At 38.4% G+C, this 17001-nt stretch overlaps 1 protein-coding gene across 8 annotated transcripts; it reads left to right on the forward strand.

The window, feature by feature from the left end:
- The first annotated feature begins 343 nt into the window (after nucleotides 1-343).
- Nucleotides 344-16068, forward strand: LOC117274163 (peptidyl-prolyl cis-trans isomerase FKBP16-1, chloroplastic-like). Of its 8 annotated transcripts, none has more exons than XR_011410181.1 (8): nucleotides 344-503; nucleotides 1752-1940; nucleotides 2052-2086; nucleotides 3146-3239; nucleotides 3356-3416; nucleotides 15308-15376; nucleotides 15503-15573; nucleotides 15722-16068. XR_011410181.1 is itself a non-coding variant. In XM_070182029.1 (8 exons), exons 1-8 carry the CDS (start codon nucleotides 439-441, stop codon nucleotides 15797-15799), a joined length of 639 nt encoding a protein of 212 aa, XP_070038130.1. In that variant the 5' UTR covers nucleotides 344-438; the 3' UTR covers nucleotides 15800-16068. The 8 variants fall into 8 exon arrangements, 3 of the variants coding, with proteins under 3 accessions (XP_070038130.1, XP_070038131.1, XP_070038132.1); XR_011410179.1 differs by having other exon boundaries at nucleotides 15459-15573; nucleotides 15722-15901; XR_011410180.1 differs by having other exon boundaries at nucleotides 15468-15573; nucleotides 15722-15901.
- Nucleotides 16069-17001: the final 933 nt, after the last annotated feature.

Genomic DNA, 17001 nt, shown 5'->3' on the forward strand with positions numbered 1-17001 from the left:
TTAGTAGTTCAAAAATTTAGGACGCTTAGTCCTAAATGTTAAATTAATAGCTCAATAATTCACGACACTAAGTCCTCAATTTCCAAATTAAGAATACTTAGTCCTGAAGTTTGAGTGAATTGACTAATCTTTAAATACATTATAAGTTATGAATATATTTTAAATAACGGGCTTTAAAATGGTTATTGGTGCACTTCGCCATTCTATTTGTAGGATTTCTAACATTGAATTAATTTAAACTTTCACACATAAATATTACTCCATTTACTAATAATCATCATAGTATAAAAATATTAAAATAATAGGGTTTTTTGGTCTTTAAATTAAATGGTCCAAACGCCATTCTATGCTACCACCTTTTGTTTCTTTCTTATCTGTTAATGCGAAAAAAAAGTTCCCCACCACTTAGCTGCTCAATTGGTAACCTTCAAATCGACAATGGAAGTTCCTCAATTTCAAGCCAGTCTCCAATTCAGACGTTTCTTGGCGTCCCAAAGCCCATGGTAACGAGCATTCTTATTTATCTCCATCTTCGATTGCTTTAATTAGTATCCTTCGGAACAAGGGCGGAGCTAGAAGCCTGAATACGGTTGGGCTGAACTCATTAGCTTTTGCTCAAACACTGTTATAAATATTCATGAAAAATTTTGACTCTCTACCCCTCCGGGTCAGGGGCAACGTGTGCCTACGCTCCACCCCACTTGTGTTATTTTTACTGGTTTGTTGTTGTTGTTGTTGTATGCATAATTATTAAATTTAGAACTAACTTATTAGCATTTAAAGCCGTTGTTCTAAAAACACGTAGAAATTGAAATCCCAGCTTCAAAATAATTTTTAGTTTATCTAGTTGTTTGTTAACCAGAAATCGTTAGTTTCATGATGTATTTATATTAAATTCGCATCTATTATCGGGAAGGAGTAGAGGTTAAAAGTACTATATGCATCGACTTAAAAAATCCTGAATTCGCTTTTGGTTTGTGGTGGTCATATGACAGAAGACACTATTGTTTTAGTTATTAAATAGTTTAACAGTTAATAATTTATTAAATCTATGAAAATTCACAAGCACAGGGATCAAAAGTGCACATTATAGTTAATTGAATGTGCTTAACCATATATCACAAGGACCAATATCCCTAATATTTCTGAACCACTTTTGCAAATCCACTAGAAGCTTTTTGTAAAAAAAATTCAAGGGGATTCAAAATCTATATATAGACAAAAAATTATAATATCCTGTTGCACAGTGTAGGGGTGGCAAACGGGCGGGTCGGTCGGATACGGCGGGTCGAAAACGGGTAATGCAAAACGGATAAATTATCCAACCCGGCTCATATTTAATACGGATAAAAAACGGTATCCATATTATCCATGACTTCTTGAATATGATCATTTTTGGGAGAATAACTAGTCTCCCAAACTTGAGGAACCCCAAATTTGAGGCTTTATAAATGTAATAGTTAAACCCATTAATTATCCATTGGTTATCCAGATAATATGGGTGGATAACTGTTTTCTTTTAACCATTTTGGCACCACTAGCACAATTCAATACATGCTGCTCCACCACGGAATAGTTAGAGCCTAGATTTTACAAACTTGATGCAAGATGGTCCAATTTATGGATGAATGGAATTTTTGTAGTTAGAGAAAAAAAACAGAAGAAGACAAAGAAAGAAGAAAAGAAGAAGAAAATTAGATGTTTCATTTGCTTAATCCTACTTGTAATTTGTAACTTGTTTATGTTAACAGTTTTAAAGACATTGAGCATTGTAAGATTGCTGCACCTAAAAGCTCAGATGAAAGGGTGCCATCTCTAAATGTCAAAAAGTTGCTAAGAAGGTCAGTTCTGCAACTTGTTGGATTGAGTCCTATTTTCATAAGTACTCGTCCTGTCTTATCTGTGCCAGTTCAGGAGATGAAAGAACCTGATGTTATCCGGTAAATGTTGTTTCCATTTCTTTAATCTCCACAATTAAATTGTCTATATGGCCTAGAATAAGTGCTGTCATTATTTTAATGGTGTTGTTAATTTGGATTTGAAGCATTCAGGACTCTAAAGCTTGCTAGTGGAGTGAGGATACAAGGTACATCCCTTTTTAAGGTTATAAAACAAATATTTTCAAGCAGTTTTCTAATTAAGATTTTTTATTAACTATACTTCGAGCTAATAACAACCCTGGCTGTAGCTGTTCTCATTGCTATTTGACTTATTTAATGAATAGTATAGCTCAAGCTCCAACTTAGCTTGGCTTGTTAGGGACAATATCATCAAATCCTGAAATCTTAATTTAGGGGCTTGCATGTGGTAAAATTGAAACAAAGGTTTAGTGTGCTGTGTGATTTCATTATCAGGTGTCCCCTCTATAATTATTAATAATTGAAAACAAAAGTGACTTAAAGGAGTAGTAAATAATAAGATAGACAAGCTTATGTGTGGTGAATAAAAATGTATATGCATGTTCAAGATATTGGTGAACATTATATGAGTCGAGACGAGTTTTTTGGCTTGGTTAATAACTGAAGTTAATAGCCTAGTGTGTGTTTCATTAAACAAGTCAAGGTTGATTTTTCACGATTCCAGTTGAGTTTTCTCACGGCTCTTTCAAGCATTTTAGTGCTTGAGCTGCTATAGTTGAATGGAAGATGATCACTTGCTTCCATGTTTGACGTGCTGTAGTTTCATATGTTTAACGTTTGGATCAAGCATACAGCATATATACAGGATAAGAAATTGTATAATTTGACCCAGCGAGAACATTGAAGAAAATAGTCTAGCGTGTGTTTCTTTATTGAAGAAACAAGTCAAGTTTGATGTTACACGAAGTCCACTTGAGTTTTCTTCCGGACTCTTTCAATCATTTGGAGCTCGAGCTGTTCTAATTGAGTTGAACATGCTTCCATGTTTGACGTGCTGCAGTTAAATATGTTTAACGCTTGGAGCGTGCATACAGCCATATATAAGGTTAAGAGGAAAAGCGACTTACATTTAAAAATGACTGTTTAATGATCTCATTCCGTACAGTTTTAAGTTCCATTTAATGAAGAAGTCATTCATATTATGCTGGGAAGGGGGCATATCAAGCCCTCGGTGTCATTCTTATTTTATTTCCGAGTATTAACATGAGTTGTTGCATCTTCTAAAGATGTTGTTGAAGGGGAAGGACCAGAGGCTCATGAAGGAGATAGCGTCGAAATTAATTATGTCTGCCGACGATCAAATGGATATTTTGTCCACAGGTACTGTTTTCAGTTTATGTACTGCTCCTCCAGATATTTGTTCGTCAGTAAATCCATGTCATACTTTCTTATTCTGTGGAATTGACATTGAACTTCTTCATTTTGCTTCAATGTAGTACTGTGGACCAATTCAGCGGAGAAAGCGCCCCTGTCATACTTCCTTTGGATGATACACAGGTTACCGTTTTTGTTATAGCTTTGGGCTTAAAATAGAACATCTTAAAGGTCAGATAGCAACCTTCTGATTTCCATTATGTGGCATGGCTGGAAGCTGTCAAGAAGTTATATTGCATCTATTTTTTTATGAACTCGTTTGTGCCTTCAAAATGTGTGGTCCAATAGTGCCACTTCGTTAATCAAATAGGTCGAGGTAACTTGTAAGCAAGGTTTCTTAATGAGTTCAAAAATATCTTTGTTCCTATCTTCTTACACTTCCTTAAAGACATGCTAGAAAAGTCTTGGTACATATTGCCGAAGGACATACACAAGAAAAAAAGTGGAGAGAAGAAACGCAGAGAAACTTAGTAATAAGCTAAACTAGTAACGAGAAGAATAACCTTTGTTTAGGTAACGTATTGTGCTGCCAGGACAAGCTGCTGTCTTGCTGAGCGACAAAATTATTTCAATCTTTCAGATAAAGAATTTATACTGCTGTCACCTCGTAACAATAAAGATGTATTGTGCTCAAACGTTTCTAACTTTTCTTTCTGTGCGTCTAGTTTGGGGAGGGTTGGGGTGTGAGCACCTAATTTTTGACCATGCTTGAATTTTTCCCCACTCATCTTCCCAATACCTAACTTCCCACACCCCCACTCACTTCCCACTTCCCCCACTTACCCTCCCACTTTCCCAACTCATGTCCCCCACTCACATCCCCAGCAAAGTTGTCAGAGCTGTCACACCTCCTTTTTCCCGAGGGATAGGGAAGTAGGGGAGTTTTTCCAATTAAAGTGACGTTATTCGAAATGAGATTATTTATTTAATCAGAATCGCCACTTGGAATAATTATTATGGTGTCCCAAGTCACCGGTTTATTTTCAAATCCTAAATCGAGGAAAAATAACTCTATTTATGGTCCGCGAACACAGAAGACCGTGTAAGAAATTCTGTTAACTCGGGAGAAGGTGTGAGGCACTCCCGAGTTCCGTGGTTTTAGCATAGTCGCTCAACAATTAATACCTGACTTAATTATTATATGTTTTAGAACCTTTTATGCATTGCCGCTTTTATACTGCTTTTAATGATTTTTAAACAATTATGGAGTTGATTTAAACAAGTCGCGGTATCGTGCACTTGTTATTTTTGTACACATCGCAAATCACGCCACGTGAAACCTACCCGTGATTCACAACATGTTTATATTATTATTATTATTTGAAGTTGGGGTCAAGTCGCGTGAAACGCGCACTTGAGTTGGGATTTACGTATCATGTCACGATGATTTATTTAAACATGCCTAAAGCAAACTACGAATGTTTATAGGTTGATGATTTCCTAAGATTTGAGATTACTTTGAGGCCACGAATTATGGATAAGATTAGGAAAAAGTAGGTATTGGATTACTAAATCGGTCATAAGATTGAGCGGGTTACATCTTAGTAAGTTGTTAATGCTTTACCTTTACAGTTATCTAAAAGTGCCAATTGAAAACAGTGCCTTGAACTAAATCTTTTGCTAATATCATGGCCAATTACCTTGATTCCAAACTTTAAAGCGACATCCTAAAGCTGACGGTCCAACCAAAGTATAAGTCATGCCTTAACTGATTCACAAAAGAGAAATTACGAGATTAACTAAATCATATTCAACCTAATCACACAACTACGAGAAAGTAAAGTGGATATCAATTCAGAATTAAGCCTACGAAATCAATGATTTTCCTTACTCTTGTGATCATGTCCTATTACAATAATAACCACGATCTACAGCTACAAGGATTACCAATTTACATTCCAGCTTCACTTACATCTCACTCCAACATGAACCCTTTTTAAAAAAAAATCAAAACACTGATTTTTCATGTAACACTACAGATCTGGTGATTAAATAGCTAAATCAACAAACTATCAGTTTCAACATTAGATAAACAATCAGAATCAAGCATGACTTCATATTAGTCCAAATCTGAAAAAATACAAGTATAGGGAAGACATACCTAATGGTGTAAGGATTAAATCTAGAAGCAAAGGGGGGCCAAATAAAGGCAAAGAAACCAGCGGGTAGGAGTTCAACAACCAGATTCAAAAGCAAGCACCAGAATCGAGCAAGTGATTTGAGGTTACATCACTTCTCTTAAACCCAGAATATGTAGAATAATCAACAACAGTGAATTAGCTTTAAAAATCTCCTTTGGATCCCAGCTTTCTCTATTTTTGAAACCTTTTTTGTTGTTTTCAGCTCTCAAAATCTTCCAGAACTTTGATTTTTTTTTGTTGCTAAGTGCTTTGTGTGTGTTCGTGAATGAGTGTCTTAGGGAATGAAATGAGTGTGTTTGTGGGGCGAATTCTGATGAACCTCTATAGCCGTCTCTCTATCTCTATTGCGTGTGTGCTGGTGAGCGCAGAGGAATGAGAGTCAATGAATATTCTGTCTCCCTCCGCGTGAGTGTGATCTCTTCCTGGAGGAGCTCTAGATCGGCCATCACCTGGCGAGCGAAGGACATCACGGAAGCAAAAAACATAGATCTGGTCATATCCTCACATTCATGGCATTTCATTGCAGCGTAATCGGCTATTTCTTTGATTCTCATTCTAATGACACCATTTTCTTGGAGCAAGCATCCAATTTGCTGTGCACGGGCTTCTAACACTTGCGTGGCTATGTTGTTTTGGTCTTGCAACTTCTACACGCTATCTTCTAATTGGTAAATCAGTGCATAACAATGTTCTCTTTGTGTTTTGAAGTCCTTTGTCTGCTGAACCATTTCATTTTCGAGGTTGGACAGCTTTTCCCTTTAATCGTGACTTCTCTATCATATCTTTGCTTTAACTGGTGGGCTGACCTTGCCTGTTCTTCTGCACGTTTTGCCAACTTTGCTCGAGCTTTTGCCAAGTCTTCCTCGACCTTTGTCAGATCAACCGCATAAACATGCACTTTTCGCCTTAGGTTGCTTATGATACTTTCATCTATTTCACTTCTTACCGGCGTTTCGGCGGCTATTTTCATTTTTCGGATCTGAGTTCGGAGGGTTTCGTTTTCCCGGGCTAACCTCTTTTTTTCTCCTTCATCCTCAGCAGCTTGTGTCACGACCCAAAATCCCACCACAGGCGTCGTGATGGCACCTAGTCTCTAAAACTAGGTAAGCCAATTTCAATTACATTTTGAAGCCATTTTTTATTTTTTTTAAACTAACAGCGGAAATAATTACAATATACAACTTCCCAAGACTGGTAGTACTGAGTCACGAACTCTAACTGAATACATGAAATGATCACGAGGACCGAATATGCAATACTGTTCGATTACAAATTAACAGTACAATGGAATGAAAAGACTCCAAGGGACGGCGACGGCCAAGCAGCTCTACCTTGAATCCTTACGATCCCGCTTTAACTCTGCTCGAGTCCGATATCTCCAATACCTGGTTCTGCACAAAAATCTGCAGAAGTGTAGTATGAGTAAACCACGGTCGGTACCCAGTAAGTATCAAGACTAACCTTAATGGAGTAGAGACGAGGTACAGTCAAGACACTCACTAGTCTAATAACCTGTGCAATATAATATACAAAATACTAGGAAACAAATAGCAATAAGGGCAGGATAAAACAACCAGTGGTATGCGCAGCAAGACAACAAGAATACCATAAATATCCCTCAACAATTAATAAATACATGTACCCCCAATTAATTCATGTTTTTCAAATAAATATCCTTCACATATAATTCTTCCAAATAACTCTCTTTCAAATGTAGTTTTCTCAAATAATTATTTTCAAATATAATTATTTCAATAAATCTTTCCAAATATAATTTCCTCAAATAAATATCTTTCAAATACAATTCTTTCATATAATTCTTTTTGAATAAAAATCCTTCCAAATAAATATTTTGAATATAATTCTTTCAATTAAAAAGTCACCATGTGACACCTCATTTCATAATTATAAAAATATGGGTCTTAGCCCATTTTCATATTTTTCGTAAACACGGATCTCAGCCCATTTTCATATTTTTCGTAAACACGGATCTCAGCCCATTTTCATATTTCCACGGCACCTCGTGCCCATAATTAAATCATCATATTTCCCCGGCACCTCGTGCCCTCATTTTATATCACAACTGCACGGACAATTCACGTGCCAAATATCATTATCATTTCATCACAGCACCTCGTGCCCACATTTCATATCACAACTGCACAGACAATTCGCGTGCCAAATATCCTCATTATTTACTCACGACACCTCGTGCCCATATTTTATTTTATAATCCGCCTGGCAATAGCCACAAGCTCTCAATTTCAACATAAATCAGATTGTTATCAATTTACCAACAACAAGACAAATTGCACAAGGTATAAAAATAAACACAAGAAAATCACATCACATGAAAATCATCAATACCACAACCCCGCATCATCAAATATCATCCCTGACAATAGCCACTTTTATCGCTCCTATAGCCACCCTTATCGCTCCGCCCAGACAATACCAATAGCCACTTTTATCGCTCCTATTGCCACCCTTATCGCTCCGTCCAGACAATATTCCAACAAACACAACAGTGAAATGCCACCCTTATACCCACATAATATCAACGGTGAAATACCACCCCTATCTCCCCAAAATAACAACTCGCACAACACAACAATTTACACGGAAAATTATCACAGCAACATAATAAAATCAATTCATATCACAATTGGCCCAATGGCCACAACCAAATTCCAAAGATATAACAAAATCAATTAATTTCACAACAAATAGCCCAAGGCTCCACACAATGTATATAACACCCAAAAACAATTAATAGAGATAGAAATTACTCAACATAAATCAAAGTCTTCATTAAATTCAAATTTTCAATAATTATATTAACACCTCTTCTTAAGCTCATTTAATTAATTATTTGCAGAGGAAAATTCATATTGGAAATAAGTTTCCAAGAAATATTAAACCAACAATACTCACGAAATTTCATAAATATTTCAAGTAACAATCACATCAAATTATCATATAAAAACAAATTCAACAATAAGGATTTAGGCATGGCAAACAGATAATTTAATAATTTTTCACAATTTCCTAATTTACTACACAATAATGCCTAAGACTTTAATTCAATGAATTTTGCACGTATAATCCCGAGTACGTACTCGTCACCTCGCGTACACGGCTTTTCACATTTCACAATTGGCACATAAGACTCAATGCCTTAGGGGTAATTCCCCCACGCGAGGTTAAGCAAGACACTTACCTTTTTGAAGTTAGGCCGATATTCCAAAAAGCCTTCTTGCTTGAATTGACCTCCGGACAGCTCAAATCTATCCAAATTAATTGTATAACTCCATTAAAATTCGTCGGAAACAATTCCGGATAATAATACGTCGACTTAAAAATTTATTCCAAAAAGTCAACAAAAGTCAATGTGGGGCCCGTCCCTTGGAACCTGACATAATTTTCATGAAATCCGAACACCCATTCCGATACGAGTTCAACCATACCAATTTTATCGAATTTCAATAACAACTCGACCTCCAAATCTTAAATTTTCGTTTTTGGAAGATTTTGTAAAAATCTTGATTTCTTCCATTTAAATCCGAATTAAACGATGAATATAACCATGAATTTATGAAATATAATCACTTTTGGATATAGGATACTTACCCAGGTTGAAGTCGTGAAGAACTCCTCCAAAATCGCCCCAAAACCGAGCTCCAAAAATCCAATCAAAAATGGCGAAATGACCATTTTTGATCCTTTATGTTTCTGCCCAGTTCCGCTTCTGCAGATTTGCGCATCTGCGGACTCGCTTTTGCGAGCCAAAATGCGCATCTGCGAAGTCCCAATGTCCACTGCCCAACAGGAGCTCGCATCTGCGGAAGAAAATGCGCATCTGTGATGTCGCTTCTGCGACAAAACGATCGCTTCTGTGAAGACATGCCCAGCTGCCTTCTTCCGCTTCTGCGTGCTTGTTTCCGCACCTGCGCAGTCGCAGGTGCGCCCAGACCCTCCCTTCTGCGACCAACGTCCAGCCTGCCCAGATTTCGCTTCTGCGAGGTCGCTTCTGCGATCAAACATCTGCAGAAGCGAAACAAACAGCTGTTGCCCAGAACCACTTCTTAGGAGTGAAAGGCTGGTCTTGAAGAGCCAACTCTCTGCCACAAACTAAAGAATTGAATTACCTTGCGCCGGTATCATTTCGCTTGAGCCGGGAAACAGCAATTTCCAGCAGCTATCTCATCCAAAAATCAACTCCGTTAACCTTCCGAAATTCACCCGAGGCCCTCGGTACTTTAACCAAATATACCAACATGTCCCAAAATACAATAAGAACTTAGTCGAGGCTTCAAACCACGTCAAACAACGCCGAAATTCCGAATCGCGCAACGAATCGAATTATAAGTTTTTAAATCTCCCAACTTCTATATTTTGCACCGAAACGTATCAAATCAATCCGGAATGACTTCAAATTTTGCACACAAGTCATAATTGACTTAATGGAGCTATTCCCATTTCCGGAATCGAAATCCGACCTCGTTATCAAAAATTCACCCTTTGGTCGGACTTTTTCAAAATCTTATATTTTCCAACTTTGACCAAAATGTGTCGAATTGTCCTACGGATTTCCAAATCCAAATCCGAACATACGCCTAAATCCGAAATCATCATACGAAGCTATTGCCATCCTCGAAATTCTATTCCGGGATCGTTTGCTCAAAAGTCAACTCTCCGGTCAAACTTCCCAAAAAATCAACTTTCGTCATTTCAAGCTTAATTCCACTACGGACCTCCAAATAATTTTCCGGACACGCTCCTAAGTCCAAAATCACCATACAGAACTATTGACATCATCAAAATTCCATTTCGGAGTCGTTTGCTCAAAAGTCAACTCTCCGGTCAACTCTTTCCATTTAAACTTCAAATTCAGGATTGTTCTTTTAATTTAATTCCGAATATTTAGTAAATCAAACTCGATCACACCCGCGGGTCATAATCAAACTCGATCACACCCTCGAGACTTAAGTCACTGAACGGGACGTAAATTCTTAAAACGACAAGTCGGGTCGTTACAGCTTGCAACCCACTATCAAACTTGATGGTTCTTACTTGATTCTCTAGTTTGCTTATGGTGGTTCGATACTTCTTTTTCTTTGGCCAACAAGCCCACTGTTCTTGTGCTTCGTCCGTGAATTGTTGGGCATGGGGCCCTTTGGCAGGCTGTTCTGGCTCTTGATCAACCCGGGCTCTCTTGCCATACCATGCAGTGTAATTAGACTCTACCTCTCCAGAGGATAGATCCCGCACCTGAGTTGGTGGCTCCATAACCCTACATTGGTTCCAAACCTGGCGAACCCTTTCTTCCGGGAATGCAGCCCTTGGGCATAGCTCAATAACCTGTACACTCAGATCTTCATCGTGAGGGACTGTTTGATACCTTCCCAATTGGTGTAGGACCCGATGCGGAGCATATAGCTGAATACTCCGAAAACCCATCAATAAGAGAAAGCACACTTCGGCGGACATGTAAATAACCTCGCTAACCGGAAGCCAACTGAAAGTCCACTCAATTTGCTTTGCGGTCAAAGAACCCAGATATGTGAACCATGCTTCAGTACACTCCGACAACTCATAGCCATTTACCTTGTTTCCGTACTCTTCAATGCAATTGAGTCCGGTAATTCTGTAGTTCATGTACCTCGGGCGACGACAGAGATGTTCCACCAGCCACATTTGTAAAAACAAGTTACAACCCTCAAAGAACCTTGCACCAGCTCGACAAGCGCTTAAAGCTCGATAGATTTCCGCGAGAATCATCGGTATAAGAGTACCATTGGCCTTCTTGACCATAAAATCAGCCATTCCTGCCAGTCCCAATTCTATGTGTCTGTCACTCCTCGAGCATATCAGAGTGCCTAAGAATGCGACTACGAAAGCTAAATTCTTGCGCGCTTCCCACTTGTTTTTCTTTCCCTGGGGCCGTTCTTGTCAAAACTCGGAAGGCTGTCTTCACAAGAATAGCCGCAATATAAACCTAAGTCAGTCCTTTCTCCTATAACCAACCTCAGTTGGCAGAAACAACCCTAAAAACTTTCCTCAAGTGTTGAAGGGTCGTATTTGCAAAAACAACCCCTGTTTTGTTACTGATTTGAATTTTCAAAATTAGCCACTTTGTGTTTTTGGAAAATGTGTTGGTTTTGATCTTTGTCCTCAATTTGTGTGCAGAACGAGCATCGTTGAGAATGTACCTTTTCGGGTCGTAGATGAGTTTCCGCTAAGACTCCACATGTGGTGGAATGACCTGGGGGAGGTGAGCAAGCGTTCCGTGACTAAAGCTTTAGGTGGGCTCACCGGTCTTCTGAAGATTAAGCCCATGGTTGATCTAATTGAGGCCCTGATACCATTTTCGGACCCGACACAATGTTTTCCACTTCTCCGACTTTGAATTGACCCCTACGCTAGAGGAGATTGCAGGATACACTGGTTTGACGGGAATCTCAGGCACCAATATCCAGTAGCACCCAAAACTGTGACCCCTCATAAGTTTTTGGACCTTCTGAGTATTAACTGGCAGGTTATAAATGAGAATTTGGCCGAAGGTGTTTGTACATTCCACTTCTTATATAGCCGGTATGGGGATCCCCACGGATTTGAGGCTCCATACACTGGTTTGAATCACCAGGGAAAGAAAAACAAGTGGGAAGCGCACATGAGTTTAGCTTTCGTAGTCGCATTCTTAGGCACTCCGATATGCCTGAGGAGTGACGGACACATAGAATTGGGACTGGCAGGAGTGGTTGATTTTATGGTCAAGAAGGCCAATGGTACTCTTATACCGATGATTTTCGCGAAAATCTATCGAGCTTTAAGCGCCTGTCGAGCTGGTGCAAGGTTCTTTGAGGGTTGTAACTTGTTTTTGCAAATGTGGCTGGTGGAACATCTCTGTCGTCGCCCGAGGTACATGAACTACGGATTTACCGGACTCAATTGCATTGAAGAGTACGGAAACACGGTAAATGGCTATGATTTGTCGGAGGGTACTGAAGCATGGTTCACATATCTGGGTTCTTTGACCGCAAAGCAAATTGAGTGGACTTTCAGTTGGCTTCCAGTTAACGAGGTTATCTACATGTCTACCGAAGTGTGCTTTCTCTTATTAATGGGTCTTCGGAGTATTCAGTCATATGCTCTGCATCGGGTCCTACGCCAATTGGGTAGGTATCAAACAGTCCCTCACGATGAAGATCTGAGTGCACATGTTATTGAGTTATGCCCAAGGGCTGCATTCCCGGAAGAAAGGGTTCGCCAGGTTTGGAACCAATGTAGGTTTTTGGAGCCACCGACTCAGATGCGGGATCTATCCTCTGGTGAGGTAGAGTCTAATTACACTACATGGTATGGCAAGAGAGCCCGGGTTGATCAAGAGCCAGAACAGCCTGCCAAAGGGCCCCATGTCCAACAATTCACGGACGAAGCACAAGAACAGTGGGCTTGGTTGGCCAAAGAAAAAGATGTATCGAACCACCATAAGCAAACTAGAGGATCAAGTAAGAACCATCAAGTTTGATAGTGGGTTGCAAGCTGTTGAGGATGAAGGAGAAAAGAAGAGGTTAGCCCGGGAAAACGAAGCCCTCCGAACTCAGATCCGAAAAATGAAAATAGCCGCCGAAATGCCGGTAAGAAGTGAAATAGATGAAAGGATCATAAGCAACCTAAGGCGAAAAGTGCATGATTATGCGGTTGATCTGACAAAGGCCGAGGAAGACTTGGCAAAAAGTGCAGAAGAACAGGCAAGGTTAGCCCACCAGTTAAAGCAAAGATATGATAGAGAAGTCACGATTTTAAGGGAAAAGCTGGCCAACCTCGAAAATGAAATGGTTCAGCAGACAAAGGACTTCAAAACACAAAGAGAACATTGTTATGCACTGATTTACCAATTAGAAGATAGCGTGTAGAAGTTGCAAGACCAAAACAACATAGCCACGCAAGTGTTGGAAGCCCGTGCACAGCAAATTGGACGCTTGCTCCATGAAAAGGGTGTCATTAGAATGAGAATCAAAGAAATAGCCGATTACGTTGCAATGAAATGCCATGAATATGAGGATATGACCAGATCTATGTTTTTTGCTTCCGTGATGTCCTTCGCTCGCCAGGTGATGGCCGATCTAGAGCTCCTCCAGGAAGAGATCACTCTCACGCGGAGGGAGACAGAATATTCATTGACTCTCATTCCTCTGCGCTCACCAGCACACACGCAATAGAGATAGAGAGACGGCTATAGAGGTTCATCAGAATTCGCCCCACAGACACACTCATTCCATTCCCTAAGACACTCATTCACGAACACACACATAAAAAGCACTTAGCAACCAAAAAAAAAATCAAAGTTCTGGAAGATTTTGAGAGCTGAAAACAACAACAAAGGTTTCAAAAATAGAAAAGCTGGGATCCAAAGGAGATTTTTAAAGCTAATTCACTGTTGTTGATTATTCTACATATTCTGGGTTTAAGAGAAGTGATGTAATCTCAAATCACTTGCTCGATTCTGGTGCTTGCTTTTGAATCTGGTTGCTGAACTCTTACCCGCTGGTTTTTTTGCCTTTATTTGGCCCCCCTTTGCTTTTAGATTTAATCCTTACACCATTAGGTATGCCTTCCCTATACTTGTATTTTTTTCAGATTTGGCCTAATATGAAGTCATGCTTGATTCTGATTGTTTATCTAATGTTGAAACTGATAGTTTGTTGATTTAGCTATTTAATCACCAGATCTGTAGTGTTACATGAAAAATCAGTGTTTTGATTTTTTTTTTAAAAAGGGTTCATGTTGGAGTGAGATGTAAGTGAAGCTGGAATGTAAATTGGTAATCCTTGTAGTTGTAGATCGTGGTTATTATTGTAATAGGACATGATCACAAGAGTAAGGAAAATCATTGATTTCGTAGGCTTAATTCTGAATTGATATCCACTTTACTTTCTCGTAGTTGTGTGATTAGGTTGAATATGATTTAGCTAATCTCGTAATTTCTCTTCTGTGAATCAGTTAAGGCATGACTTATACTTTGGTTGGACCGTCAGCTTTAGTATGTTGCTTTAAAGTTTGGAATCAAGGTAATTGGCTATGATATTAGATTATTAGCAAAAGATTTAGTTCAAGGCACTTTTAGATAAAGGTAAAGCATTAACAACTTACTAAGATGTAACACGCCCAATCTTATGACCGATTTAGTAATCCAATCCCTACTTCTTCCTAATCTTATCCATAATTCGTGGCCTCAAATCTTAGGAAATCATCAACCTATAACCATTCGTAGTTTGCTTTAGGCACGTTTAAATAAATCATCGTGACTATGGGTACGGTTCACGTGGCATAGTCATGATACGTAAATCCCAACTCAAGTGCACGTTTCACGCGACTTGACCCCAACTTCAAATAATAATATAAACATGTTGTGAATCACGGGTACGTTTCACATGGCGTGATTTGCGATGTGTACAAAAATAACAACTTTCAACTCCATAATTGTTTAAAAATCATTAAAAGCGGCAATGCATAAAAGGTTCTAAAACATGTAATAATTAAGTCAGGTATTAATTGTTGAGCGACTGTGCTAAAACCACGGAACTCGGGAGTGCCTCACACCTTCTCCCGGGTTAATAGAATTTCTTACACGGTCTTCTGTGTTCGCGGACCATAAATAGAGTCATTTTTCCTCGATTTGGGATTTGAAAATAAACCGGTGACTTGGGACACCATAATAATTATTCCAAGTGGCGACTCTGATTAAATAAATAATGTCAATTTAATTGGAAAAACTCCCCTATCCCTCGGGAAAAAGGAGGTGTGACAGGGGGTAGTTGATAATTAACTGCATTCTTGTTTTTCTTACAAGTCTCTGTGAATCTGCAGATAATTGAAGGTCTGAAGGAAGTCTTGATTGGAATGAAGCCTGGAGGTTGTGCCTGCTCCTTTAAAAAAGTATTCACTTTTTGTTTGCAAAATATATTCAAACTTTAGTAAATGACAGGATCTCCAGGAAAACTTATTTGCCATTTTTCAGAATATACAGTTCTATTTGTTTGAGCTGTAAGGCCTGTACTGCAGGAAAAAGAAGAGCGTTGATCCCGCCTTCGCTAGGATACATCAATGAAAACTTAAAACCAGTACCTGAAGACGTATGTGTTCTCAGAAATTTATTCATTTAACATCCTTTGGTACCCTTATCCTACACTCTCCAACTATCTTAATCTATGATTATATGTTCCTTTTCTGCTTTATAGTTGATGTTATTGGTTCATCAAACGCATATTTGTCGTGTTGCAGTTTGGACCAAGGCGTAGCCTTATGTCTCATGTGAAGGAGCCTCTAATTTTTGAAGTGCAGCTGTTGAAAGTTTTATGAGTATCATACTTATTGTTGGTGCTTAACTATACTATGTAAGTTTATTAACTGATTAACTTCCATTACTTTGATCTCTTGAACAATGTACTGAATTTTTGCCAAGATATACTAAAACTGTCTGCTGCAGGATGTTCCAAAACTGGTTATATTGTTTTTATTTCTAGTTTAAGGGAACTTATTCTTTAGACACAATTTCTACTTGGTTACTGTAATGACTAGTACATATTGTTTAGTACCATTAGTAGTAATTTCACATACGAGTTTATTTATGTGAGAGTATAACACATTCAGCAGATGCAAATGAGTGAGTGACCCTCTTTTTTTAGATGCAATAACATCTTCCTCGACTTCTTTTCAGTGAATGAATGACCATCTTTTTGTTAGATGCAATAATATCAAAATCAGTTTATACAGTCAAACTTCTCTATTAACAACTTCGTTTGTTCCAATTATTTTTGTATGTTATAGTGAAGTGTTGTTATAGAGAATATATATTATAACATAACATGAAAATTGGTTCCGAAAAAAGCTTGACTTTTATAGTGAATTGTTGTTATATAGGCATGTTGTTATAAAGAGGCATGACTATATACATTTTAACTAATTTATTGAACGACCAAATGGACTCAGACAGAGTATTATAGTTAAATTTTAATCTGATATCTCATGTTGTTACTCACTGAAAAGAAGTTAAGGAAGGAAAATGGTTCTCTAATAGCCTCGTTGAATAGGAGGGCGAAGGCTTTTTGAGAAAGTCTATATTGTCTTATAAATAATTTTTTTTTCTATTTAGAAAGAGGAGCTTTCGAGTTCATAGCCTCGTGCATTTTTCGAATAAAGATGGTTATAGGATCGAATTCGCTTTAAGAAGTAACTCTCATATTTAGTAAATTTACCAAGGTATCAGAGATCTGGCTTATAGAGTCTGGAATCAAATTGTGGTCTTTTTTGACTCAAACGACCGAAATGCGTGAAAAAAAGATTTAGTGACCAGAATTCATATAGCGCCCTTTTAAAGGGCGCTATATGTTTAAAGCCTTTTATACACATGGCGCAGGAAAATCAGATAAATAAAATTTAATGTACCAAAAGAAGAGCAGGTTGGTGGGTGGTGCAATGGTTAAAGACTTGATAATAACTTGGTTTTGTCATTGAGATCCAAGGCTCGAATCCCTCTAGCAACATTGAGATCCAAGGCTCGA

The sequence above is a fragment of the Nicotiana tomentosiformis genome, chromosome 8, assembly GCF_000390325.3.
Source record: "Nicotiana tomentosiformis chromosome 8, ASM39032v3, whole genome shotgun sequence".
In the NCBI taxonomy this organism is placed as follows: Eukaryota; Viridiplantae; Streptophyta; class Magnoliopsida; order Solanales; family Solanaceae; genus Nicotiana; species Nicotiana tomentosiformis.